The sequence below is a fragment of the Ursus americanus genome, chromosome 33 (genome assembly GCF_024610735.1).
Source record: "Ursus americanus isolate L20-20 chromosome 33, mUrsAme1.1.p, whole genome shotgun sequence".
In the NCBI taxonomy this organism is placed as follows: domain Eukaryota; kingdom Metazoa; phylum Chordata; class Mammalia; order Carnivora; family Ursidae; genus Ursus; species Ursus americanus.
The window spans coordinates 12,049,254-12,074,330 of NC_142159.1; the positions used below are offsets into that span (position 1 = coordinate 12,049,254).

General features: G+C 54.7%; 1 protein-coding gene across 12 annotated transcripts in view; it reads right to left on the reverse strand.

Annotated features, from left to right (window-relative positions):
* The window catches only part of LDLRAP1 (low density lipoprotein receptor adaptor protein 1), a 51,856-nt gene that overhangs the window by 21,859 nt on the left and 4,920 nt on the right, over positions 1-25,077 (reverse strand). For 3 of the 12 annotated variants that reach the window (XR_015722760.1, XR_015722761.1, XM_087858510.1), the window contains exons 2-8: positions 20,774-20,916; positions 19,834-19,946; positions 17,765-17,879; positions 11,915-11,987; positions 11,465-11,551; positions 10,779-10,909; positions 9,356-9,390 (exon numbers count right to left, since the gene is read on the reverse strand). Coding sequence is in view for 9 of the 12 variants with exons in the window: in XM_087858510.1 (XP_087714636.1) it covers positions 9,356-9,390; positions 10,779-10,909; positions 11,465-11,551; positions 11,915-11,987; positions 17,765-17,879; positions 19,834-19,946; positions 20,774-20,916 (697 nt within the window). In the remaining 3 variants the exon portion in view is untranslated. Of the gene's footprint in view, positions 1-349; positions 2,282-5,836; positions 7,835-9,355; positions 9,391-10,778; positions 10,910-11,464; positions 11,552-11,914; positions 11,988-17,764; positions 17,880-19,833; positions 19,947-20,773; positions 20,917-25,077 lie in introns of those variants that run through there. The other 9 variants (XM_045782091.2, XM_045782095.2, XR_015722762.1 and 6 more) reach the window with 7 other exon arrangements.

The window sequence follows — 25,077 nt, forward strand, 5'->3', positions numbered from 1 at the left end:
CAGGGGGCAGACCCTCCACCCAAGTCCCCAAGAAGCACACATCAACTCCACTGGGTCCCAGGGGCCATCTGGTTTGATTCACTATAAAAAGTCGAGCTGAGCTCTGTGGAATGTCAAGCAAGCAGGGGTCCCAGTGACTGAACCAAAATCCAAGACATTCCCCATTGTTGCCCCCTACAGACAAGCAGGGACCCACACGTATACACAAAGGAATACACATGCCCATGCCCCCCCCCACACCCCCCAAACTCATATGTTCCCAGGCTCACATTTAGGATTCGGGTATGCAAGCCTGGGACGCGCACAGACCCACTGAGCCAACGTGTGCTCACTCCACCCCCCAAAGTGATGACACGCTGTGCCTGGAGATGCTTGCAGCACCACGGCCTTGTGGCTGGCAGGCACTTAGAGATGCCAGCCCTGCACAGCAGATAAGGATGCTCAAACTCTGGACCCAGCCTCACTGAAACCCACAGTGTCCCTGATGCACAGATTTGGGTCCCTGACCAGGCGCATGGTATTGCCCTCACTTGGAAAACAGAGAGGGAGGAAATGCTGCTTCCCTTTCAAGCTTCTGCCGCCCCTTTCCTAGACCCAAGCCTGCTTGCTCTTGGGCCTGCGACCTTGGATGACTGCGGTACCCCCGAGGTCTCTGCATCCACCCTTGAATGCCGCCTCTCTGCAATCTTGTCTCTCTCCGCACAGAACCTTCTGATGACCGTCTCACTCAGAAGCCAGCCCAAGGCCACTACCATGGCCCCAAGGTCCCACACGCCTGACCTGCTCTAAGACCTCATTTCCCAGCTCTCCTCTCCAGCCACACTGATCTTGCTCCTCCTGTTCCTGCCACATTCCGTTTCTGTCTGCCCCAGGAGCTTTGCACTTGCTGCAATACTCTTTCCTCCAATAGCCCTATGTTGGCCTCCCTACTTCCTGTGGGGTCTCTGCTCACGTGTCCCTGCCCACCCTGGGTAAAACAGCACTGCCCATTGGGTAGCTCTATCACCTTCCCCTGCTTTTTCTCCTTCATGGCACTGAGCACCATAGATGACTGATTCATAATACGGGGGAGTAGGGGGAGGTCTCAGTATCATCCAGAGTGGAATGTCAACTCCACGAGGATGGGACTTGGGTCATTTTATTTCCTGCCATGTTCCCACCACCTAGAGCCCTGCCTGGCATGTGGTGGGTGATCAATCAGTGTGTGTTAAAGGAATGACTCTTGATCCCTCAAAGCAGCCAGGGGCAGGCTCATCTACAGAGAGCCCTGGGGTACAGTCCTGGTCCTGTCATTTAGCATGTCACTTTGCCTCAGTCTCGGCTCTCACAGGGCTGTCCTGAGGATTAAGATGGTGTGTGAGTCTAGTGTGGCCCGACAGGTGGTGGATATGGCAGGGAGGTTTGCTCTGGACCACCCCCCCTCCCCCCACCGGAGTGCAGGGTGGGAGGGGTGCCTGGTGGTCTGGTGACTCTTCCCTTCTAGATGCCCTCTTGTATCTCAGGGCTAGACGCCTATAAACCACTTTCCCACTTCCCTTTGTGGGCAGACTCCAAGCAGCTTCTGCCCGTGAGACCAGATCACGTTGAGAGCTGTAGGTGAGTGGGGCCCGGGATCCCTGGCAGCAAATTCCCTCAACCCCATCCTTCCCTGATTCCCTGAACCTTTGGAGGGGCCCTCTTCACTCCCCCAGCACTGCCAGTGGTTTTGTGAGCTGAATCTCTTTATTAAGAGATTTATTTCCTACTTGAAACTGCTAGGGTAGAATGTTTTCTTGACTGAATCCCAAATGGACAAGAAAGATTCTCGAGTTTTCCCAGAGGGCACATTTTGGTGGTGGGGACAAGCCAGACTATGCACTTGAGTGGCATCAGGGTAGAAGCTGGTGGGACATTTGCCACCACGAAAGGTGGGGTGGGCCTCTCCCCCGGGGGGGAAACTGGTCCCCAGCCCTGCCTCCCCCCACCCGCAGAGCAGCCCTCACAGGGACAAGGACAGAGGGACAGCTCCAGTGGATGGTGTTTTCAGCACCTTATAAATATGAAGTATCCATTAACTCATTCTCTCCTCACAACACCCCAACTTGGACAATACTGCATCATCCCACTTACCGGGAGAGGAAACCCAGATCCAGTCATGGGTAAACGAAGTCGTTTACGCAGCAGAGAAGTGGCTAAGGCTGGCGCTAGAGGCTGGGCTCATCATCACAGGTCTGGGTTCTCTCTTTCAGGCCTTGTGCCAGCACTTGAGCTGCAGAGGAGACCTTGGGGCTTGGGGAGGGGGCTGAAGAGGCAGAAGATGAGCAGACACTCATTCCCTGCCTTGGAATTCACCACGCCCTTTCTCCAGCCCTTCTTATAATCCTTTGCACTTCCCTACAAGCCCTCAAACCTCGAGCACGTGGCCCTTTCCAGCAAGCGTGGAGAAGGGATGTCTCTTTTCTCCCTCTGGGGTGGAGGACTGAGCAGGGGGCCCTCGGAAAAATGTATGGCTGGCATCGCAGCTCTGAGTAACTACCCACACAACCTGGGGGAGTCCTGTCCCTCTGTGGGCCTCAGTGTCCCAGGTATAAACAAAGTGGGTGGGCTGGAGAACCATCAGGGGCTCTTCTGGCAATAACATTCTAGAATCCTGCTTTAAAGACATTTTGAAAACCAAGATCTTTGGTCAGGGTGGAGGAGCAGACCACGTTTTACCAAACCAGGCGGGGCTGTGTGTGGCAGAGACATAGAGTGCCAAACCCAGGGGAACTGGGGGAGTTTGCCATACAATGGGTTTGCCTCCAGAACAGATACCCTGTAAAGTGGACCGTTGTGCCACAGAGGCTGGTCTTGCCTCCTCTCTTAGCAGGTTCTCACAGGAAGCCAGGCTGGCCGTCCCCTTTTTGGTGAGCTGACTCTAGTCACTGATGGCCACTCGGTGCCAGGTGCTATGCTGGGCACTGGGGCCACAGGTGTCTCAAATACAGGTCCTGGCTGCCCAGAGCTCAGGGTAACCAAGGCAGTCTCCAACCTTTGCACTCTCCTTCAAGGCGCAGAAGGAATACACTCCCCTCTTCCAGAAGCCCTTGCTGGCTTCCCCCAACTCACTTCCAACGTCCCCATGGTGTGAGGCAAACCTACGTCATGCCCAGTTCTCCAGGGCACCGTGACCCACAACCCCTGGACTGCAAAGAGAGCAGGACAGGCCCTGGAAGCCCCACCCCATGCGGGGGGCTCAGCAGGTGCAGTCAGAATTATTGCTTGGCAACCAGGACTTGTGACACAGCTCACATCTGTCCTGGCTGGAAGCAAAGGCACCCACCTGATCCAGCACCTGTGTGCTGGGGGCTCAGCTCAGAAGCTCCTAAGCAAGCAAGGTATTGTCCAAATGTTCCAAGTGACCCACAGAGAGACAGAGCCAACCCGGGACAGTGGAGAACACACAGGCTTTGAGTCCCAGGCCTGCCTCTTCCCATCTGTGGGAGGCTGGCAGGTCACATAAGCTCTGTGAGCATTTCGTTGTCTTTAAAATGGGCTCATAATGCCTACTAGCACAGGCACGGCACAGCAGCTTCGACTGGCTAACGTGTGCAGGTGCTGCCAGTGTTCCAGAGACGTGTTCCCCTCCCTGGTGCCTCCGAGGCTGCCATTCACCACCAGCCACCCACCAAGTCTGCCCCCAGAGGAAAACTTCCCCCTCTGAGGGACCCCAAAGCTCACTCTGGCCACCCCTTCCCTGCATGGCTCAGGCTGGGCAATGCCTACTGGGGGCAATACATGGTGCTGATGTGATGAGACATGCCCTGCCGGGTCCTAAACTGGGCACGTCCAGAGCAGTAGCCCAGAGGGCAGCTACCTAGTTAGAGGCAGGAAGGGTGTTTGGACCAGTCTGGAAGATGGCCCTTGCTTTAGGCGCCTAGTCTGGCCCAGGCCCTGCCACTCTGTCCATGGAGACACCCACTGGTCAGCAGCTCCCCTTTGTCCCACAGAAGAGGCTGCCCATTTCTGGGCATGGGCAGCTCAGCTCGGCTTTGCCCTTCACTCCACAGGGTGGGTACTCCCGTGGAAATAAACAAGCACTAGAGTCAGACAGACTGGGGTTCGAATCCCAGGTCCACTCCTTACTGGCTGAGACTTTGGTCAATTCACGTATCCTCCCTGACCCTCCGTCGTCCCATCTTGAAAATGGGACTAGGACCACCCACTTCATAGCACAGCTTTTAGAAATAGTATCACCGATGTTAGGTGTAAAGGGCCTAACAGGGCCTGGCATGTACGAAGCACTAGAGAAAGGTTCACATCCTAACAGATAAACAGGCCACTTGTTGTCATCTGTACACGCAGGGTAGCAGGAGGAAGACGGCCAGACCCTAAGTCAGAACCGAGGGCACGGAATCTACCCTGATTCCCTATTTGGGCTTGTTGAGAAGTCCCTGGAGAGACTTAACTGGGATGGTATCTCCTCCTGGGAGAGAAGACCTCGACATCGACCCGGTGAAGCTGAAGGTCACATCAAATCTGAAAGGCGACTTTGTTCTTCCTGGCTTCATCCGTTATGCATGAAAGAGCAGACGGCGGGTGCTCAGGATTCATAATTTGAGACATCCGGAGACTAAAGACATTGGCCAAATTTAAACCGAAAGATGAACTTGTTGGGTGTCTTTTCAGATTATGGGAGAAGAAAGGAGAGAATTTCTTAGTCATCTATGATCCACTCAGAATTCAGTGAATCGGCCTGACATCAGAGGGCTCCACCTCTGCGTTCCGGACATTTTAAATATCACTGTTTGGAAGGCACAAAGAGATACATGGTGGAGGAGACTCCCACTGGAGCCTGAAGAGAGGGGCCTTTCTGTGGCAGGCACCGTGGGGCTCACAGGAGGCCATGGGAGGCATGACTACACGTGCGGGTCCGGGAAGGTCAGGATGTGGTGGGGTCAAGGGTCACACAGATCTGAGTCTGGCCTACGGCTCTGCAAAGCCCTAGACGCATGACTGCCTTCCTCCCTAGCCTTAGGGTTGCAGCAGCAGGAGATAAAAGCACTGGGCTCAGACGAGATTAAGTTTAGCACAGCCCCAGGCACAGAGTAAGAGCTCAGTTAACAGCAGTTGCCTTTAGTGTCAATTTTATTTTGACTTCCTTAAATTCAGTACAAATGCCTTTTGCTCTGAAATAAACTTTGAGTCATCTCAGTAGCCACAGATGCATAATGGTTACCCCCGAGTCTCACAAAAACCAGGGAGATGGGAGGGGTGGAGTTTGCTGTAGCCTTTTCCCAAATGGGGAAACCGGGGCTTAAGGAAAGAAGTGACTGATCCAGTGTCACAGCCTGAGCGAGGCTTTGGGTCTCCCACATCACACTATCCCCCACCCTGGTCCCCAGTCACACCAAAGCCACAATCTGGAGTCCACCTGGACCCTCTCTGGACTGCCAGCCCCAGAACTTGAGCTCCAGGCCTGGGTTGTATTCGGCGCAGAATTTGCCAAATGAACGCATGTCGGGGACCCACGTAAGAATATGATGGAAATGATGGACATCCTCCCCAAGAAAAATGCACATGTGGACCCACATAATCATATGCACATTCCATGTGTTCACAGACCCCTGGCCAGGAGGCCCTGCCCAAGGTTTCTGCTGCCCTGGATCGCTGGTGTGGCCCCGTGAGCTCTCCAGGGATGACCTCGCCACACACCCACTTCTGTTGGGTGAAGAGGGGCCCCAGTGGGCTTCTATCAGGGGACCACAGACCATTAACCCCCCACGTCTCCACCTGTGGTCACTGCCACTGCAACCACTAAAGGTAGGAGCTGCCCAATGCCACGCTCCCATCTGGCCACAGGCCACTCCAAGTGCTCTTCGTATTTCAAGAACCTTTATTAGTCTTTTTCTCATTAGAACGTCTTTTCCAGCAACACAAAGCAAAGCACAAGACTCCTCTGCAGACACGCGGGGAGCACACCGGCAGCTTGTCAGCCAGGGACCCATCCACACATATACGCACACACACACACAGCACGGCCGCTCGGGTCTTCTGGACCCTTGTGCCAGGGACAGCCGGTGCTGGGCCCTACCCTTGCTGCCTAACAAATCCAGGGGCCGATACCAAGGAGGTCTGGGGTGGGCAGCAAGGTGCAGGAGCTGGGCAGGGAAAGGAACTGATCCCCGTACTCTGAGACAGACTCTACAAATGCTACCCCACTCCTGGGCCAGGCACTTCTGTCTCTGTGCTCCGATTCAAGTGCTTAGAGAAGTAGATTCTGAGAAATGGCGTGTGATTTTCCTGGGCTGGTGAAACCTGCTAGCGTTAGTGACTTGAGCTCAGTAAATCCAGACCCGGGAGGCACCTCCAGGTGGAGAGGGCATTGGCAGCTTTGCTGGGAGCCTTGGGGTGGGGGGTAAAGTGGGAGGAGGACGGGAAACTGAGGACAGACGGCCTCTGCCATGGCCCGACCCAAGAGGGAGAGTCAGGAAAGATGAGCATGATACTTCGGAGTCTGGTTTGGTTTCACCCTCCAAATTAGCATGGACACTTCCATTTCCACGGAAAGCGGCAGCCAGACAGCTAGCAGGGCACGGAGGTTCAAGCCAGTTGCGTGTGGAAAGGCACCAGATGGTTTGTTACGAAACACATTTTGGTCAGAAAAGAGCTGGGGTTTTTGGTTCCTGGGAGGACAACAAAGCCAGAAAGAAGGGAGGTGTGAGCCGGGAGAGGCGAGTGAGAGAGGCAACTTTGGCATCAGATCTGGTTCTACTCTGCACTCCACCCCTTCCACACTCAGGGCCTGTCTCCTCCCCTGTATAATGGCGACAAAACAGTCCTGACCAAGTCTCGGTGTCCGGCTCCACACGCTGTCCCTGGAGGCATGGGGAATCGGGGCTCAGAGACACCTACGCGGACGGAACAGTTAGAATGGGGCTTATGCCCGTCCACCTCACGGAGACGAGATGAGTGGGGGACCCCCACGGAGGGCAGTCACACACAGATGATCCCCACTGTTGCAGTCAGACTCTGGGGACCTGTGGGCAGCCAGTTACACTGGTTCCGAGCACCGTGGGGGACTGCCCGCAGGGACTTCTTGTAGAAGGGCAGATGGAAAGCTCTATGCAATGCAGCACCATTGAGGAGCCCCTGGGGGCCACACCTGCCATGTGTGCTTTAAAGTGCCAGCTACGCATTGTCTTTGGTCAGGGGCTGCCCCTCTGTCTGAGAGCCCTGGGGCGGGGGCACAAGCCCAGGCCTGCTGGGCCCCAGCTGAAGGCACACTTGAGGATGCAGCGCTCTCCTGAGGCTGCGGGGCCCTCCTGTGCACAGCAAGGAGTGGGGGCGCCGCCAGGGAAATTTGGGCCCTTAGAAAGAGAGAAGGGACGAGAAATGCTTTGGTCACCGTCCTGACACCCACAGCAGAACAGAGCTTGCTCAGGAGAGGGCAGAAAGCTGGTTAAAACACTGCACTTGTGCCTGACGCAAAACCGGCTTCCGAGTTGAACCAGGAGTCACTGAATAAATATTCAAGGCATCCTTCAGTCTTACAGAAAGAGTGGGGCTAAAAAATTTTTTCTCCTTCCTCCCTGCTTGACGGGATGCAGCTGTGATTCGCAGGCTGACGGTGCTGCTACCCAGCAGAGAGTGGCGGGGGGGTCTTGGAGCTGGCCCCACGCCGCCACAAGTGGCTTTGGTCTGTCATGTGTCTCGCCAGCTCTGAGGCCCTCAGAAGGTGAAGAGGTCATCCTGCTCGGTGCCGCTGCTGTCAGGCTTGTCCCAGTCGACAGGTGAGTGGCACTGGGCATACTGGATGTCCTGTGCTGTCAATCCAGTGTCTAGGACCTGAGGGTTCGTCCGAGACTGCGCAAGCCTGGAAGGCAGAGCTGTGTGAGCCCAGGGCCCCCTAAAGGGGTTGGCAGGGGCCTGAGCCGCCAGTCCCGGGACAGAAGTGAAAGGACATGGATGGGAGAAGGCCAGGACACAGGGGCCAGAGAACAAAGTCCTGATGTCAGGACAGGTGAAGCCTCTGACCAGAATCTACCCTTGAGGACCAAATGGCTCAGAAAACTGTGGGGCGAGCAAGGACATTCCTGCCATGGAGAGAGAGGCCAGGGGAGCCACCCCTACCCGGACTCCACCAGGAAAGAGGGGGAAGGGCAGTGCTGGCGAGGGCAGTGAGGACCACACACGGGGAGGAGGCGGTGCCACCAGGAGCGGACTACGGGCTAGAATTCTGTTATAGGAAGGTAAGCATCCAAAGAATAGGGGAGAGGTAAGTAAATTACAGCCCAGGTCCTTAGAAAAATGCGAGGCAGTCAATAAATGAGGTGTTTACAAGGAGTTTTTAACAGCCTGGGGGACTGTTCCTGATAGGTCATTGTTGAGTGAAAACCAGGACCCCCAAATGCAAATGCCATCATGAGCTTTCAAGGCAGAAAGAAAAAAAATGTAGATGTATAGGATTAGCATGAATTAAACCCAAAAATCTGGGCCGTGGGATTATAGGATGGTGTTATTTCCTGTTTAATGCTTTGCTGATTTTCAAAGTTGTTAATAAAGGGCATAGGATACTTAAGTAATCTGGAAAAAGCAAATGGAAGATTTTCTTAAAATGAGGGGGTTGTTGTCAGCTAGCGAAGCAGGAAGACGGTAAAAAGAATGGCTTTGCCTCCATGAACGGGCCACCCAGGCTGATCCCCCACCTGCCTGGGCTAGGCCGGGATTTCTAGAAGGTTCTGGCAGGGAGGGGTTGGGGAGGAAGGAGAGGGCTGCAGGGGGCTGCTCAGAGTCCCCAGGCAGACAGGGGCACCTGACTGACCAGGCCCAGTGCTCAGAACCCTGAGCTGCCCAGGGCTCTCTTCAGCCCAGCCTTCTTGGTGCCATGTCCCCAAGCAGAAGGTAGCCATGGCTACAGAGATGGCCCCCGGGAACATGGGGAAAGGCCACCACCCTGAGGCAAGACCAAAATAGCTCCTTGCTGTGCCTCACATTCCTCCTCTACGCACCGCTCCATGGGCTTAAGCATTACCTCCTCCTGCCCCTTTTCGCAACTGCAAAGCCTCTGGAGGGAACAAAGCCTGCAAAAAGCCTGGTTTGGACGGCTACACCAGGTGTAGGGAGAGGGAATCAACCCGAGCTGCAGAGTGTTTAGTTCGTCTCAGACTGTGGTAGAGAAGCCTCTAGGAATAGTTTTTGACTCAACAGCAACAGCCTTTAGCAGACCTGGCCAAACCCAGAGAGTGAGTTCCCCATCCCTGGAGGTATTCGAGTTGAGATTTTTTGCTCTAGAAAAGGTCAGAGTTCATGCTCTCAGATATGGCAAAAGACCCCGGAGACCAGCCCACAAATGTCAGGCCCTCTTCCCAGGTACCAGGAGCCCAGCTAATGTTACCTTGAAAATGCTTCATCCAGGCCGTCATCCAGCTCCTTGGGGAAAACAAAGCAGGAGATATGAACCCTCAGTGGGGGAGCCCAGGCTCACAGCGAGGGCCTAGCCCAGCCCTGGGTAAGCTATGGGGACTTGGGACATAAGCGTAGGAGTCTGGTGGGTGCCTGAGGAACAGGCACACACTTCTCAACCCACGGGCCCAAACCTGGGGTGTGGAACAGGAGAAAAAGCACTCTGGTGGGTGTAGATTTCCCAGCTCTGCCATGACTCAAGGGACACCTTAGGCAAATCACTGCTCCTCTCTGGGACTTAGCTTTTCCTTCCGTGAAATGAGGGAGTTGGACTGGACGAGGTGGATGGTTTTCAAGTTCCAAGAGGAAAGAGGGTAGGGAAGAACGTTTTCTTGCTTTCATCACTTCCAAGCTCCGAGGGATAACTGATGGCAGGAATCCCACAACTCAGGCGGGAAAACAATGGGCGGGGCTCCCTGAGTCCTCCCTGAGTGGATGGGTAGGTGCTAAGGGTGGTTCCCAGGCAGCAGAGAACGGGCTCTTGATGCCTCCTCGAAGAGGCCACAGGGAACAGGAGTTGAGTTTTTCAAGTCCGTCACCGTTCCAGATATTTTACAATTAAAGAGACATGACGAAGTAACGCGTGATACTGCAAGTGATCCGAGAGCAGAAAAGGGACGTGCGGTGGGCACGCGGGGAAGTGTGACTGCGGCCTGCGGATGACCTAACAGCACCGCACTGATGGCAATGATCCCCATCACTGTAACGTGCCTGTGAGATGCTGAGATGTGGACGATTTGGATGAGAGGTGAACAGGAACGCTCTGTACTGTTTCTGTAACTTTTTTGTAAGTCTGAAATTATTTTCCAGTGAAAAAAATTTTTTAATTTTTAATAAAAACCCCTCCAGTTTCCTCTGGGAGATTCTGCAGGCAGAGGTCATCATCTTTACTGAAAGGATGAAAAAGCTGAGACACAGAGAGGTCAGGGGGCTTGCCTCGAGTCCCAGAGCGAGTCAGGGCCCAACTGATGACCGCCAGACTTCAGGCTCCTCCTTCAGATGGTGGAGTGGGGAGGCGTGTCGGTAGCAAACTGTGCCCACGCCAAGAACAAGGGAGCCTTTGGCTGGTCCTGTGGTGGGCCGAGCCATGGACGCTCAGACCAAGAGGCTGGGCATTGTAAGGAGACAGCTGTGCTGGGAGCCAAGCCTGCTGAGGAGGCAGCCCCAAGTTCAAAGGGGACATTGTTCACCCCCCACCCTGGGCCTGGGCGCTGCTGGGCTGAGTCTGGCCCTCCCAAAGGACTGAAGTCATGGGTGCCAGGGCCTAGGCCCTAGAGCAGCCTTAGGCCTCAACCAGGGATCAGGCGGAGGCTCGCTGGATCCCTGTGGGGTCCCCCGGCCACATGACCACTCACCCAGACAACACTGCTATTGTTCAAGGCTTGAGGCCTCGGTGCCTCATCCACGTTGGTGGTATTAGCGCTGACTGTGGACAGTGGGGCCTTGGCCATCTCTTCCAAGTCCAGCAGGTTCCCAGTGGCAACCACTATGAGGGGTCCGGTCAGGTGTGTCAGTGGGAGGAGTCTCCTGTTTCCAGGCCTCATCTCCCAGCCCCATCCTGGAGCCTCCCGGGCCATCCTGGCCCTGATTCCGTCCTCAGGCGTGGCCTTCCGAGGCCTATCAACAAGACCACCCAGAGCCCCACCCGTGCACCTCCTGAAGCAGCTGGACAGCTGCCCACGGGGTGAGAATCTCGCCCCAACTCATGTTTTAGACTGAAATTTTTACATTCACAACAGGTGCTGAATTTTTTAAGAGATCACATAAATAAGATGTTAAATGTACAGAGAGAGATGTATACATATATTTATACAGTTGCATAGGGACATATTCGGAAGAACATGCACCAAAACGAGCCATCTTTCCCTTTATCTACATTTTCTAATTTATCTATGATGAGCATGTATTATTTATTTAACAACAAAACAAAAATATAAAACCAAGGGTTTGCCCCAGCCCAGGAGGGAGTGGGGGGCTCTGGATGAAGGGCAGACCCGGATCATGCAGCTGATTCTGGCCCCACCCCTTGCCCAAGACTCACGGCTCTTCAACGACGGGGTGCTGTCTCGGAGGCCCCCGCCCAGGACGTCCCCTCCCTCTTGGCTGGCTTTCTCCCTCTTCTCCTTCTCTGTGGGACCAAGGCACAGAGCGTTGGAGCCCCCGCCCCCAGCAATTGCTGGATAGGGGCAGGCCGCAGCCAATGTCAGGGGGCAGGCATTAGTCTTTAGCAGGGAGAAAAGAAACTGCAGATTTGACCCTCACAAGCACCCTGGGGGAGGGAGACAGCTCTTTCCATTTCTTCGAAGGGGGACAATGGGACTCAGGGAGGTGAAGGGACCTGTCCAAAGTCACACACCAGGTAGGTGAGGAAGAAGAGAGTTGGGCCTGGACTCTAGGGCCTTTACTACCCGCTCCCCACTCCTCTCTCTCTGCCAGCCTTCCCCCTCCCCCCCCCCCCACCCCCGCCCAGTGTCCCTGAAACAAGACTCACCTTCCTTGGACACCTGCCAAAACTCAAAGGCGACTTTGAAGGCCTGGGCTACTGTGAGGGTGACAGCCTGGGCCTGAAAAACAGGAAGCGGGGTGGGGAGGGGTGCCTGTCAGGCAGGTAACAGCAAGTCTGAAATGCAGGCCCTGAGGATCTGCTCTGTCAAGGCTCTGAACTGCCAGATGGGTGAAGACAGAGTCCCGGCCCCTCCCAGGTCACCAAAGCAGCCCTGCAGTGGGACAAGGCCACACCTTCTCTAGGCAGATGGGGCCACATCCTCACTACTCCTAGCCCAGCCAGGGTTCCCACCTCTATTCCAGCCCCGACGATTGCAATGGCTGTTCATCTCCACTTTTTTCCCTTTCCTTTGGGCTTCTCTATATTCAAATTACTAGGGGCTTATTTCTTCCAAGAAGCCCCCCCACCCCATTTCCTGAGGACTTCACACAGTAACTTAGCCCTTGGAATTAGAGAACAGAAAAGCCAGAACTGGAAAGGGCCTGGCCACAGCCTGAATGACCAACAGCCAGAGGCAAAGGTTAGACTCTGGTTAGCCCTATGCCGGATCAGAGGGACTTCTAACTGGATCCAAGATGTCAATGCATGCCCGTGGCAGGGGACCAAAACCATTCAGTGTCATAACTCACCTGGAAGAGGGGGCCACACCTTGGCCCTTAACCCCTGAGGAACTCCCATGCACCCCTTCAAACCCAACTCATTTGTCACCAGCTCTCTCAGGTCACCAGCACTGGGGCCCCACAGGCCCACCTACCTCTCTCTGGCATCATGCCCATCAAAGAGTCACCAGCTCACATGCCTGTGTCACCCCATCTGGGTGCTCCCTAAAGTCAAGAACCTGGTGTAAACACCCCTGGTCCCCAGAGTAGGCCAAAGCCCTCCAGAGGTTCAATGCTGCATGCGCCCAGGGGCAGGCCTCCTGAGGCCTCACTCAGCCAGGACCTACCCCCAGCCCACATTCATTGCTGCCTCTTCCTCTCTCTGCTTCCAGTTCAGGGTTAATCACAGCTCAGCTGCTGGGAGTGGGAGTCCCAGAGCTCAGCTGTAGCCGGAAGCAACATCCAGCTTCCTTCTGACAGCCCAAGCCTAGGGAAGAAAGCACCAGATTCTTTCAAGTGCACAAGTTCAGGCCTAACCAGCCTCGGACCCACTCCCTTCCCTCCTCCAGACAACTTGATTTAATTGAGAAATGAATCTGTGGCTACTGCCTTTAAAACTTTTTTTTTTTAAATTTAAAATCCTTAAACAAGCTGACTGATCCATGTCAATTAAACTTCACGAAGTATAAAATCTCATTTGAATGTCTCCGTCATTTACATTTTTGATGGAAGTACGGGCGCTTTATGGCAAAACTTAAATATGGTAATTAAGTATGAAACTCTTCACAGCTGTTTACAATTTAAGCTGTCACGTCTGAATCAAGTTTAATAGACCCAGTTACCATTGAGAATTGCCCATGAACTAAAAATATGGGCTGATTACCAGCGGAGTCAGCTCACTATACACCCAAGACAGGGCTGGTCACCTAATGTGGCAGGGAGATGGAAACACCATTACTTTTGCCTCCAGGATATCTGGGGGCATGAACCTCATACTGTTTTTGCATAAATCTCCTTGTTCATTTGCATACATCCCTGCCCTTTCGCCCTGAAATCCCGAGCTGCAAGTACACCAAATATAACCCAAGATGCACATGTGCGCAGGTGGCTGCAAGCCCAGGGTGGGCAGGGACGGGGGCGGGCTGGGCCCTGCTCTCTGGGGCGGCTGCAGGAATCTGGGCAGCATTACAAGAAAGGACTGCTCCGGGCTGCCCACGGGGAGGTCTTCCTTCCCTGATCCCGCAGGCTAAATGCTTATCCCTCCTTGGAGTGCCTCTGGCCTGTGAGTCTCTCAGCACCTGAACTGGGTTCTACCTCACCCAGTTTTTCATGTCTCTCGCTTGTTCCCAGGATCCAGGCTGCGTTCCCTCAAGGGGCCAGGTCTAGCTCAGGACCCCCCAGGATCCCAGATCCCAGCCTAGTACTCAGACCAAGTCTGGCCACGGGTCCCTTATGGCCCTGCTGCCCCAGGAGCATAAATCCGGCACAGAAGGATTACCTGAGGAATGCCGATGGCCATGTATGGAGAACAGCTCTGCCCCAGCCTGCCCAGGGTAGAATTCCGGGGGGGGGGGGGAGTCACTTTGTTTACTGTCAGTCCACCTGCACGGCAACCCTGTGCCCCCCATCAAAGCCGGCAACCCCACCTTCACTTCACCCCGAGGCTGCAGCACTGGCAGAGGCCTCCCAGTTGGGCAGATAGAAACATTTATTTCTGGAGGAACTCATCTTGGCTGTGCCCAACAGTTGTCACCAGGGGAGGGAGTCCTGGTGGCTGTGCTGCCCGAGCTGAGCTGAATGGGTGGGTGACCCAGAAAGGAACCCTTTCCCCCCACCCTGGGTGGTCACAGACTTCCCGTGCAGAGAAAGGGTGGGGATATGTGGAGACTGTGGGCTCCCGGCCAAAGGCAACGAGGGCTACGTCAGCATCCAAATTTAAGTTTCCCTCACAGGCTGACTCTACTTTGCCACCCACCCCGGCTCCAGTCACATCTGAGTCCTCAACTACCAATCATACCCTTTAATTCTGCACCTGTGTGTTTGCACGTGCTGATTCCTATGCTGGGGTGCACACGCTCTTTTACTGCCCCCATCCCCCTTCTCTCGGCCAGCAAACTCTTACTTATTACTCAGCCTTTATTACTCAGCCTTTAAAGCTCGATTCAAAATGTCTCCTTCTGGGGCTCCTGGGTGGCACAGCGGTTAAGCGTCTGCCTTCGGCTCAGGGCGTGATCCCGGCGTTATGGGATCAAGCCCCACATCAGGCTCCTCCGCTATGAGCCTGCTTCTTTCTCTCCCACTCCCCCTGCTTGTGTTCCCTCTCTCGCTGGCTGTCTCTATCTCTGTCGAATAAATAAATAAAGTCTTTAAAAAAACAAAAAAACAAACCAAAATGTCTCCTTCTCTGGGAAGCCTTACTGACCTCTGGTGAGACTTCATGACCTCCACCCTAGAACTGAGCCTGCTGTGTTCCTGTTACCGAATCCTAGCCCTTCTCCCCCACCATCTTGCTGGTATCTCCACGGCCGATTCCCTGGGTCCCCGGGTGCCCAACACAGGGCTTAGCCCAGGACAGGCAGCAGCGGCTATCTGTGGAGGCACCTGGCCGCTGGGGGTTGCAGAACCTGAGGCCCCCATTTCACCTTCTGCCTCCTTCTCAGAAACGTTCCCTAAGCCCTGAGAATCTCAGGATTCCCAACACGGCCAGGCTACTGCCAGCTTGGGCTCAGCGGAGGCCGGGGGGCGGGGGGGCACAAGAATACCACCCTCACATCAGGAGGCCTGTTTACCCTGCCCTGCCCTGGGCTGGGCTGTCTGAAGGGGGAAGGCCAGCTGAGAAAGGGTGGATAAGCCATAACGGAGCCAGTCAGCTCCTGACACAGAGCAAAGCGTGTGAGGAAAAGTGAAGAGCCTGGGCCCAGGTGTCTGGCAGTAGTATCCCCTCTGCCAGATCAGGGTTCAGCTGTCAGCGCCAAGCGGTGGGCAGGTTGTTTTCCTCAATAACTGACCTCTTGGCCTAGGGCAGGCTGATTTTGTTCAAGCCTGTCTAAAGTCCTCTGGCCCCAGACCAGGCCTCCCTTCAGCCACTGGGCCAGCACCTGCTTTCTTTTGCCCCCTAGCTCCCCTTCCCAGGGAAAGCCTCTGGAGCTTGGCGCCCCTCCTACTCAGGGTCCACACTCTGCAGCAGTCGCTGTGGGCCAGCTGCCCCTGCCCAGTGCCTGCTCTGGTCAGTGGGGAGGAAGAGACAAACAATGGGAAATAATGAGCCTGTATTTTTAAGTCTCTGTGGCCTCATAAGAGACAAAGCCAAGAGTCACTGTCTGTGAGAACAAAGCCGTCATGGGAGAAGCCACTGCAGCTCAGGGACCTGGGCCATCATGAGGCCTTGGGTGAGTGGCTGGCGACACTCAGTCTGCAGGAAAAGAAACAAGGTACACAAAAGAAAGGGGCCTTTCAGAACAATCCTGGAGGTCACTCAGGTGACCTCTTCATTCTGCTGATGGTCAAGCAGCCCAGAGAAGGACAGGCTTTTATCCACAGTCACACAGTACAGCAGCCAGGATCAGACCCTAATCTGTCTCGCCCTGCAGTGCTCCCTCCAAAAGACCTATGGTAGGCTGAATCATGGCCCCAAATCTCGCCCTGCAGTGCTCCCTCCAAAAGACCAACGGTAGGCTGAATCATGGCCCCCAAAGATGTCTGCATCCTAATCCCTGGAACCTGTGAGGGTTAGCTGGAAGCACAAAAGGGACTTCACAGGTGTGATGAAATTAAGGATTTTGAGATGGACAGTTATCCTGGATTACTTAGGGGGCCCAATCACAAGAGGCCTTCTAAGAGGGAGGCAGGAGGGTCAGAGCCACTGACCATGGACTGTGACAACGGAAGCAATGTGACAATGGAAGCAGGAGGAAGACCGGGAGGTGCTGCACTGCCGGCCCTTGGGTTGAAGAAGGGGCCAAGAATGAGGGAATGGTGGTCTCTGGAAAGTTTAAAAAGGGCAAGGAAACGTATTCTCCCCTGGAGCCTCCAAAAGGATCACAACTCTGCTGACCCACTTTAGACTTCTGACCTCCAGAACCCTAGAACAAATTTGGGTTGTTCTAAACCACTACTAAGTCTGTGGTTATTTCTTACAGCAGCTACAGGAAACTAATACCTTATCTCGAGCAGGCCCTGAGGGGTAGCAGGAAGCCTGGCGGCCACTTAAAGACTGTAATGTCCTTGATGTGTCCGTGATAAGAGGGGTAGGGGAGAGGATCTCGTCTCCTTGGTTCCAAGGACCACAGGGTATGGGGAGTAGGGCTCTGGGCCAACAGTCACTGTCTGCCGTAACCACTGTACCAGTAGAAGGGGGAACAGAGGTTAACAGAGGCCAACACTAAACCAGTAAACATCAGAGATCTCCTCACAGAGCAGATGCTCAGACCTCCGGATCTCTGAAACGCAAGCCTCCACACCAAAGGTGGACTCACTCTGCCTGCTTGTCCTGAAGCTCAAGACAAAGCCCAGAGACCACAGAGGTCCCCACTCGTCTCAGCTGGACGAGGCCAGGGGCCAGCCTGGAAATGGGGCAAGGAGCTCAGGGCTCCTCGTGGTCATGCAGGGAGGAGAAGAAACAGGTTTAAATCCTCACTCTGCCTGGCTGGCTGCGTCATCTTCAGCAAGACAGCTGACCTCTGTGAATCTGCTTCCTCATTAGAAATAAAAACAGTGAAGCCAGTAGCAGCTGCCACCTCACAGAGCTGTGAAGACTAAACAGAAGATCCCTTAAAGTCCAGCACTGAAAGAGGCGCATGATAGGTACCAAAAAATGGCCATTTCCCTCCCCACTCTGGCTACAGCAAGCCAGGTCCCCTTGCCTTTCCCCTGGGCCCTCGGATCACCAGTCTCCAAGGACTAATTCCTGTAAGGCCCTGAACTCCCAGACTGTACTACTGACAGGAGTGACCCCCCCATTCAAACCCAATCAATCATGTTAGAGAGGAAGGGACCAGGGCACTCACTGGGGACATGGGCTTGTCACCACCCACATGCCAGGCTGGCCAGCAAGGGCAGCCCACGGTGACAGGCTGTCCACTGACTGCAGCCTTACTCAGTGCTCTCAGCATCCATGTGGGGTTCCCAGGGATTTTATACTTCCTATTAAGTGATGTCACCTCTGGGTCCTGCCTCTCCCCAAGGGCAGGGCTGCCAAGGCCAGAGCCCGCCTGGGCCCCAGCCTCTCCCCACTGACCATTTTCCGCTTGGTGCAGAGGAAGGCATGGCACTCGAGATTCTCATTGTGCTGGCTCTGTGCAATGTAGGCGAACACTTTGTCGTGCATCTTGTCTGCTGTGCAATAGGAGATCCTGAAAGGTAAGCGGGAAGTGTCACCAAACCCGGCACAGAGGCCTGCCCACATCTGGGGTGCCCCACAGGGCATCTCCCGAGTCCCTAAGAGCCGGCTATCCTACTCCACCAGGGAGAGACTCTGGAGAGACAGCTTTGGCCTCTGGCCCTGGCATTCTGGGCCATCGATGGGGCGCACCCAGGCTGGGGAGGAAGGAGTAGAGGGAAAGACTGAGGGTACTTTCCCCCTTCTACTGACCCATACTCCAAAATGGTAATAGCTATGCCTTTCCTGCATCCCAGGAAGATTCTAGACATTACTTCACTTAATTCTCAGCTGCTCTGAGATGGGTTCTATTATTATCCCCACTGTTCAGATGAGAAAACTGAAGCTAAGGGTCTCAGATCACCAAGCTAGTGGCAGAGCTGAGACCTGAACTCACCTGCGGATTCCAGAGGCTGTAACCACTACCATGCTACCCTTAAGGCTCTGTGCTGACCAGAAAGAAGGGGAAGCAGGACAACGCCCTGCCCACGGATGCCCTTCACTGGGCCTTCCCTCCCTGCCCTCCAGTCATGCCCCTGCCCAGAGGTTGGAGGAGTTCTAGGCCCTCTCTCCCAGGGTGACCGAGACTGCTGGCAAATTCTCCTGGAGCTGTGGTCAGAGGGCGAGGAGCTGGGAGTCAGGTGAGGGTGTGTGAAGATGACTAGACCGGGAGTCCCAGCGGGTCCAGGAGGAATACACAGCATCTCCCTCCTCTTGGAACACTTGCCCCCATGCCCCTTGTCTGCTCCCTCCCTGCTTGGCTGCTCAGCCTGGGAATCTCAATCAGCAGAGGAACTGGCAGCCCCAAGGTGGGGCAGGAGCTCAGCAGACTCCTTCCCCTAGTACAGCCCCAGCTTCTACCACAGCCACTGACACAGGGATCGGCACCACTTAGGACCCCCAGGCCAGCAGCTACCTCTTCTCCATCCCAGCAAATCCAGCCTCCTGCCACCTCCCCGGGGAGGCCTTGCCAGGTCAGACAGGCCCCTCCTTCTCTGCCCTCTTGGGAAATACTTATACTCTCTCTCCTATTTCTTTCCCTCCATGCCCTCCTTGCTGGCAGGGGCTGGGTCTGAGGCCTCCCCTAGTTAAAGGACAGGCAGAATCAGGAAGGTGAGAGGAAGACACCAGCCAGAAACTCTAAAACCAAATCCCCCATCCGCCCAGTACTGGCTTGTACTCCGGAGGGTTGAGCCACGTGCTTGGAGACAAAGCAAGAGGGTGGAGGAACGCCTGGCAGCTGAGCGCCTGCCGGACAGAACTCCAGCCTCTGTGGCCTGGTCCCAGCTCAGCTACCTCCTCACTGTGGGGCCTTGGGAAACTCCCCGGGCCTCAGCTTCTCCATCTGTAGAATGGACTGTCCCTTTCAGCAGCTCTGAAATCTTACAACTGACCAGCCAAGACAGGGAATGGGGAGAGCCTGAGGTTCCAAGGCTGGGCTCTGCCTCCTTGAGAACAGCGCCTCCCCACTGACTCCCCCCCAAACCATCTATGCTCTGGCCTCAGACTCTGCCCTGAGGCCTCCCTGAATGCCTGGCCAGATGTCCAGAGCTGAGCTGCTGCATTCACGGCGGAAGGAAAAGGCAGTGACTCCACAGCTCTCTGCTCCAAGCCTGACTCAGCAGCAGGCCTAGGGAGGGACAGTGGGGAGGGGTCCTAGTTCTGACTAGGCCTCAGCTGCCTACTGCAATAGGAATAATGACAGCCGCAACTGCCCTTGAACCAAGTGCCCACTGTGAGCCAGGCGCTGCGCATGCAGCACGTCCTAACAGCACCGTGAGGCAGGATCTGTTTCCACCCCCACATACACACGAGGAAACAGGCTCCAAGGTCACCCAGACAGAAAGTGGTGGAGTCTGGATTCAAGAAAGGGCGCCCCACCCACTGCCCCAAGCGGCAGAGTGAATGTGGGTGCTGCTGAGCATTACCTGTAAATGGACACGTTCTCAATGAGCTGGTTGGTGATGTTGTCGGTCAGGATAATCCCTCGTGGCGACACCTTGAGGGTCACTTTCTGCAGTTTCTTCCCGCTGGCCTTCGCCTTGGGGTAGATATGGGTCAGAGAAGCCTGCCTACTCTCATGGGTTACACCTAGCTGGTCTAAGCCCCAGACTCGAGGCCCCCATGAAGCCTCAGCGTAGAGACGGCAGACACGCTGGGGAAGACAGTGGTCAGCGCTCTCCTGTGATAAACACAGGGACAACTGCTGCTCATGGAGCACCTGCTGTCTGCCAGGCACGGGACCTCAGGTCGTGCTTAGAGGCAACAAAGCTTCTCCTGAGGAGGAAATGGACTCAGAGGTTAAGGGAGCTGCCCAAGGAAACACAGCGAGGAGGGACCGCAGCCTCTGAGCACTGAGTGGGCTATCACAACCCAGCCAGATAGCTCCCGGGGAGTCTCCGCTCTACCCACTATTCCTGCGAGGGTCAGAGCTGAGGGGTCCAAGGCCACCAAGGGAGGTGCATTTATAGGGCCATGCTAACTCAGGATGGGGAGCTGGGGAGGGGGAAGATCTGTCTCTGGTGGGTTACCCTGTCCCTCAGGCCAGAGCGCAAGCGGCTGTGTGACAGCAACCTCCCCACTACTCCTTGGCACTAAGTCACCAACCCTGAGGCAGGGGACCTGAGCTGGGGGAGAGGAAGCTGGGAGACCGGGCCATGGCCACAACAGCTGGAGAGGACGACACTGACTCTCACCCCACAAGTCCAGTGGCTCCCCTCTACCAGAGTCCCTAAGCCGGATGCAAGGGGACTCAGGGGCGGGAACAGCTCAGATACATCCAATCAGGGTAATAAGCAGGGGATAAGTGGTACCCCAAGAATCTGGCCCTCGGCTCATGGCTCCCCCCGCCCCCCAACTGGGGCTCACCGTAGCGACAATCCTCTTGACCGCAGCAGCTGACAGCTCCTCACCCTTGGGCTGCTCCACCAGTGTCATGCCCAGGTACTTGAGGCTGAAGAGCATTCCCTCGAGCAGGGTCTCCCGAGTGTCTGTCCAGTTCTCCGGCAGCTCTGCGCAGGAGGAGGACAGGCCTTCAGACCCCATCCTCCCAGCCCCCATTTCCTAGGAAGACCTAGCAAGGGGCACTGGGGTCGTCCATCTACCATTATTTTTACCTATAATAAAGAACTAACATTTTCCAGTACCTACCATGCACCACGGTAAAAAGCCTTCCATAAAATATTTTCATTAATCCTTATGACAACCTATGAGGTAGACACTTTTATCACACCCACTTACAAAGACACTGAGGCCCCGGGAGGTGAAATCACACAACCAAGTCCACAGAGCCAGTAAGTGTAAGAGCCAAGATCTGAACCCATATTTTCAAGTTCAAAGCCCAAACTCTATACTTCAACACTAATACTTGCTGAGAGAAAACCATGCTATTTTCTTACTGAATCTTCTACATGATCCTGTGAGGTGGATGTTATCCTCACTTTACAGATTAGGAAACTGAGGCTCAGAGAGGCAAAGTCATCAAAGGCCACATACAAGTGAATAAAGGGTTGAGTTGGGAGTCAGAACTCAAACCTGGGTGGTTCCCAGGGCCCCAGCCTGCTCTGCTAGCCTCCATCTGTACAGCCATGGAGAGGGAGAGGCAGGGAGGAGAGGGACCAGGAGAGAGGCGGTGGCAGGGAATGGGAGAGGTGATTGCTCAAAGGACATCCTATGAAGGCCACCGGAATCCAGCAGACCTGGGTTCAAGTTCCAGCTCTGCTTCCCACCACCAGCATGTGTTGGGGAAGTCCCCTCTCCTAAGCCCAGTAATGCTGAGGCCATGGTACGGAGCAGGGCACACAGCAAGAGTCCTCTGAAAACTCTGCCTGCGACTGAGGTCAGGGAGGTTGGGAGACAGGGGAATGAGCCCAGCTCGCTGGGTAAGGAAACAAACCGGGAGAGAGCTAGAAAGCCCCCGTCTCACCCCACCCACTCGAGAGAGCCCTGAGCAGGTGGAAGGACAGGAGGGCAAGTGTGGTCTTCATCAGTGGTTTGAACAATCCCCAGGGTTCCTCCCCAGATCACTCAGCTGGAAGCAATGAAGCTAGGAGCGGAAGGAAGGTCTCTAGGGATCCTTCCAAGCCCGATCACCAAGACGAATTAACATCCCACACTCCTGCCTGTCAGGGCCCTTTGCCTGTCCCTTATCACCCTTTCCCTGACCATGCTGCCGTGTAGGAAGTATTACGATTGTAGCCACTTTAAAGAGGAGGAATTGGCTCTTCAGCTTCACACATGATCTTGGGTAGGGCAGGATCCACAGAGGAATCAGTTTCCAGGGGCCACCACTGAGGCGGCCAGGGCCAGCTTCCGTGGACCACTTTCTGGGAGAATCCTGTACTCCCCCTGCTCCTGCAGGGGCCCTCAGAGGCTCTAATGGGAGAGCCATGGAAGAAAGCTTTGGACTGGGCATCACTGGTGCCAGGGCAGCTGAGGTCCTGGCAGGGCTGTGGGCCCCGCCTACAAGGCACAGCCTGGTTTGGGGGTTCCTGCGCTACTGTGCCCAGGTGGCAGCACTGGGCCCTCTACCCTGTCTGTCCCGTGCTGCCCCTCCCCACAACTGTCTTGGAGTTCTACTCTTCCAGGGGCTCTGCCTCCTTCTCCACCAGCCAGCAGGAGCCTTGTATACCCACACCTCTTTGGTTTTGACTTGAGCAAGCCACTATCTCTCTCTGAGACGGCTTCCTCATCTGAAAAAGAATGCATGTGTTGGGGGGTGGGGTGTCTTACAAGAAGTTATAGGTGTACCCAGTCCCCCTGTTTGAGATCCAGGTGAGCAGGGACTTGTTGGCTGGTCATCCAGAGCATGGCATGCAGTTGGCACTCAATATTTGCTGAGTGAAGAAATGACCTGGACAACTCCATGGCTTCTTTCAGGCCTGCAATATCTCAAACCCCATCTTCAGCTCTGGTCCCAGCCTACTGCCCTCCAGCCCTTGCACTTGGGCCACCACGCCAACAGGAGGCCCAGCCGCTGCTGAGAAGACCCCCAAGGGACCTTATCCTCTGCTGTATTGATCACGAGCCTGTTTCATTTGATTCTCCAAAAAGAATCAGAAAGGCCCTGAGGTGACCCAGTCCTGGGTTGGGTAATGGAAGCCCCGGAGCAACTCGGACCTGAGCCTCGCTCTCAAAGCAACCAAGACCACCACCACATCATCAGCGTAGAACAGAGCTGTCCAGCAACAAAGACAACAATAATAACAAAGCAGCTCTGACCCTTGCTTCTAATATTCACAGCTACCTTACAGCCAGGCATTCTTTCATTCCCCTTTCAGAGGAGGGAAGGGAGGCTCAAAGGACACGTGATTTGTCACAGTTGTCTATTTCACTCTAAAGCCCAAGTTCCTGACCAGTATCCCATACTATCTTCTCATGAGGCAAACTACCTTGATTTTAGCAAAAGGTCAGGAAGAAGTTCCTAGAGCCAGAGATATTTCCTCCCACAATTCCTAATTCCTGAGGCTTCCCCTCAGTAGGCATTCAGACTACTGCTTTCAACCCCAGATGCATCTAAGCAAGGATGGCCAACTATGTGCTGCCGTGCCTATCGCTAGTGTCCTTGACAGACATTGCTAATCAACTGCGGCTCTATTCCCTCTGATTTACAGGCTTTGGACTGTTTCTCAATACAAGGCTCCAGGCAGGCAACATCAATCAATCAGGGGTGGCCTTGTTCATCTCACTATCCATCCCTGCCCTACAGCAAACATCCTTCGTCCCCACCATTTTCATGTCCCCACTATCCCATTTCCTTCAGCTCAGCCTTTTCTGGCCCCTCTCCAAAGCCACTTCCGCTCCTTCCATTCCAAAGGGCCAAAGCTTGCCAAGATCACAGATGACCTTTTTGCTGTCAAAACATTCCCCAGTCCTCCCTGACCTCTGAAATGCTTGGCATATTCTGCATTCTTCCTTCCCTGACTGACCCTTCCCCTATTCCATGGCCTCCTTCATGAGGGCCCTGATAGACCAGTTGCCACTCATCAGCCTTGGAGACCCTCTGCCCAAACTCCTCACATGACAGATGACAAAACTGAGGCCCAGAGAGGGATGGGACTTGTGCAAGATCACACAGCAAGTCAGAACTTCACCCCGCAACCCCCCACCAGCTCCCAATCCACTGCAGGCAATTCCCACAATGATTACTGGGGAGTCACAGGTGTCCCAGTGTCCCCTCCTACAATATCCCTGCATGCACACACTCATTCACATGCACACACAACAGAAGCGCCAACCATGAGCTTCTTTCTCATGATGTAACATTTTCCCCCCACTTCTATGCCTTTGATCAAGGAGTTCCTTCTATCAGAAATGCCCTTACCTTTATTTGATTGAAACCCCTTGCAACCAGCTTCATCCAGGAAGCCTTCTTGAAGGCAGGATAGCCTAGCTGTTAAGAGCAAAGGCCTTAATCCTAGAAACCCAGTTCTGACATTGTCTGAGTGATTTTGAGCAAATTAATTACCTTCCCTGAATCTCAGTTTTCTCATCCATAAAATAGGGGAAACAACAGTCCCTGGCTCACAGGGCTACTGTTTTGATCCTTTGATGAGATAATAAAATGTAATGTGCTTAGCACAGGACCCCACCCATGGTCATGCCTCCTAATGGGACCTCGTCCCTCTGTGAGCGGGTTGCCTTTGGATTTCCTTCTCTTCCTGCTCCAGCCACATCACACTCAGCCAGCAGCTGTCTACCATGTGTCTTCCTCTTGAAGGACTTCCGTTCACGTGTGTCTCCCCCAGAAACTGGACAAGGTGCACTGCTGTCCAATGTTGAGGCTCTGCCTCCTTCTTTTCCCCCTTCCCATTACCCCGTCCTCCCACGCCCAGCAAGATCCTCCTTCCCCTTGAGGGAGGGAACCCTGCCTCTGCTCCTATTCTGTCCTTCTGGGCATGACTCATCCCTTCAGTGAGGTGGAAGGTCTCTCATGCCCCACACCCTCCCTGAAGAAACCCACACCTAAGAGCACTCAAGAAGATAAACGCAGAGTTGGTGCCTGCTCGCCAGCCAGCCATCTCAGGCTGGAGACCACACGCTCCTTCTTAGGAGGAACCTGGGGCTTCAGGAAGGGCTCCCAGAGGCCCTCAGGCAAATACAGGCCTGAGTCCACAGCCCTGTTCCGGTCCTGGTTATTTTTGGCCCTGTGGTGGATAATGACTGAGCTATTT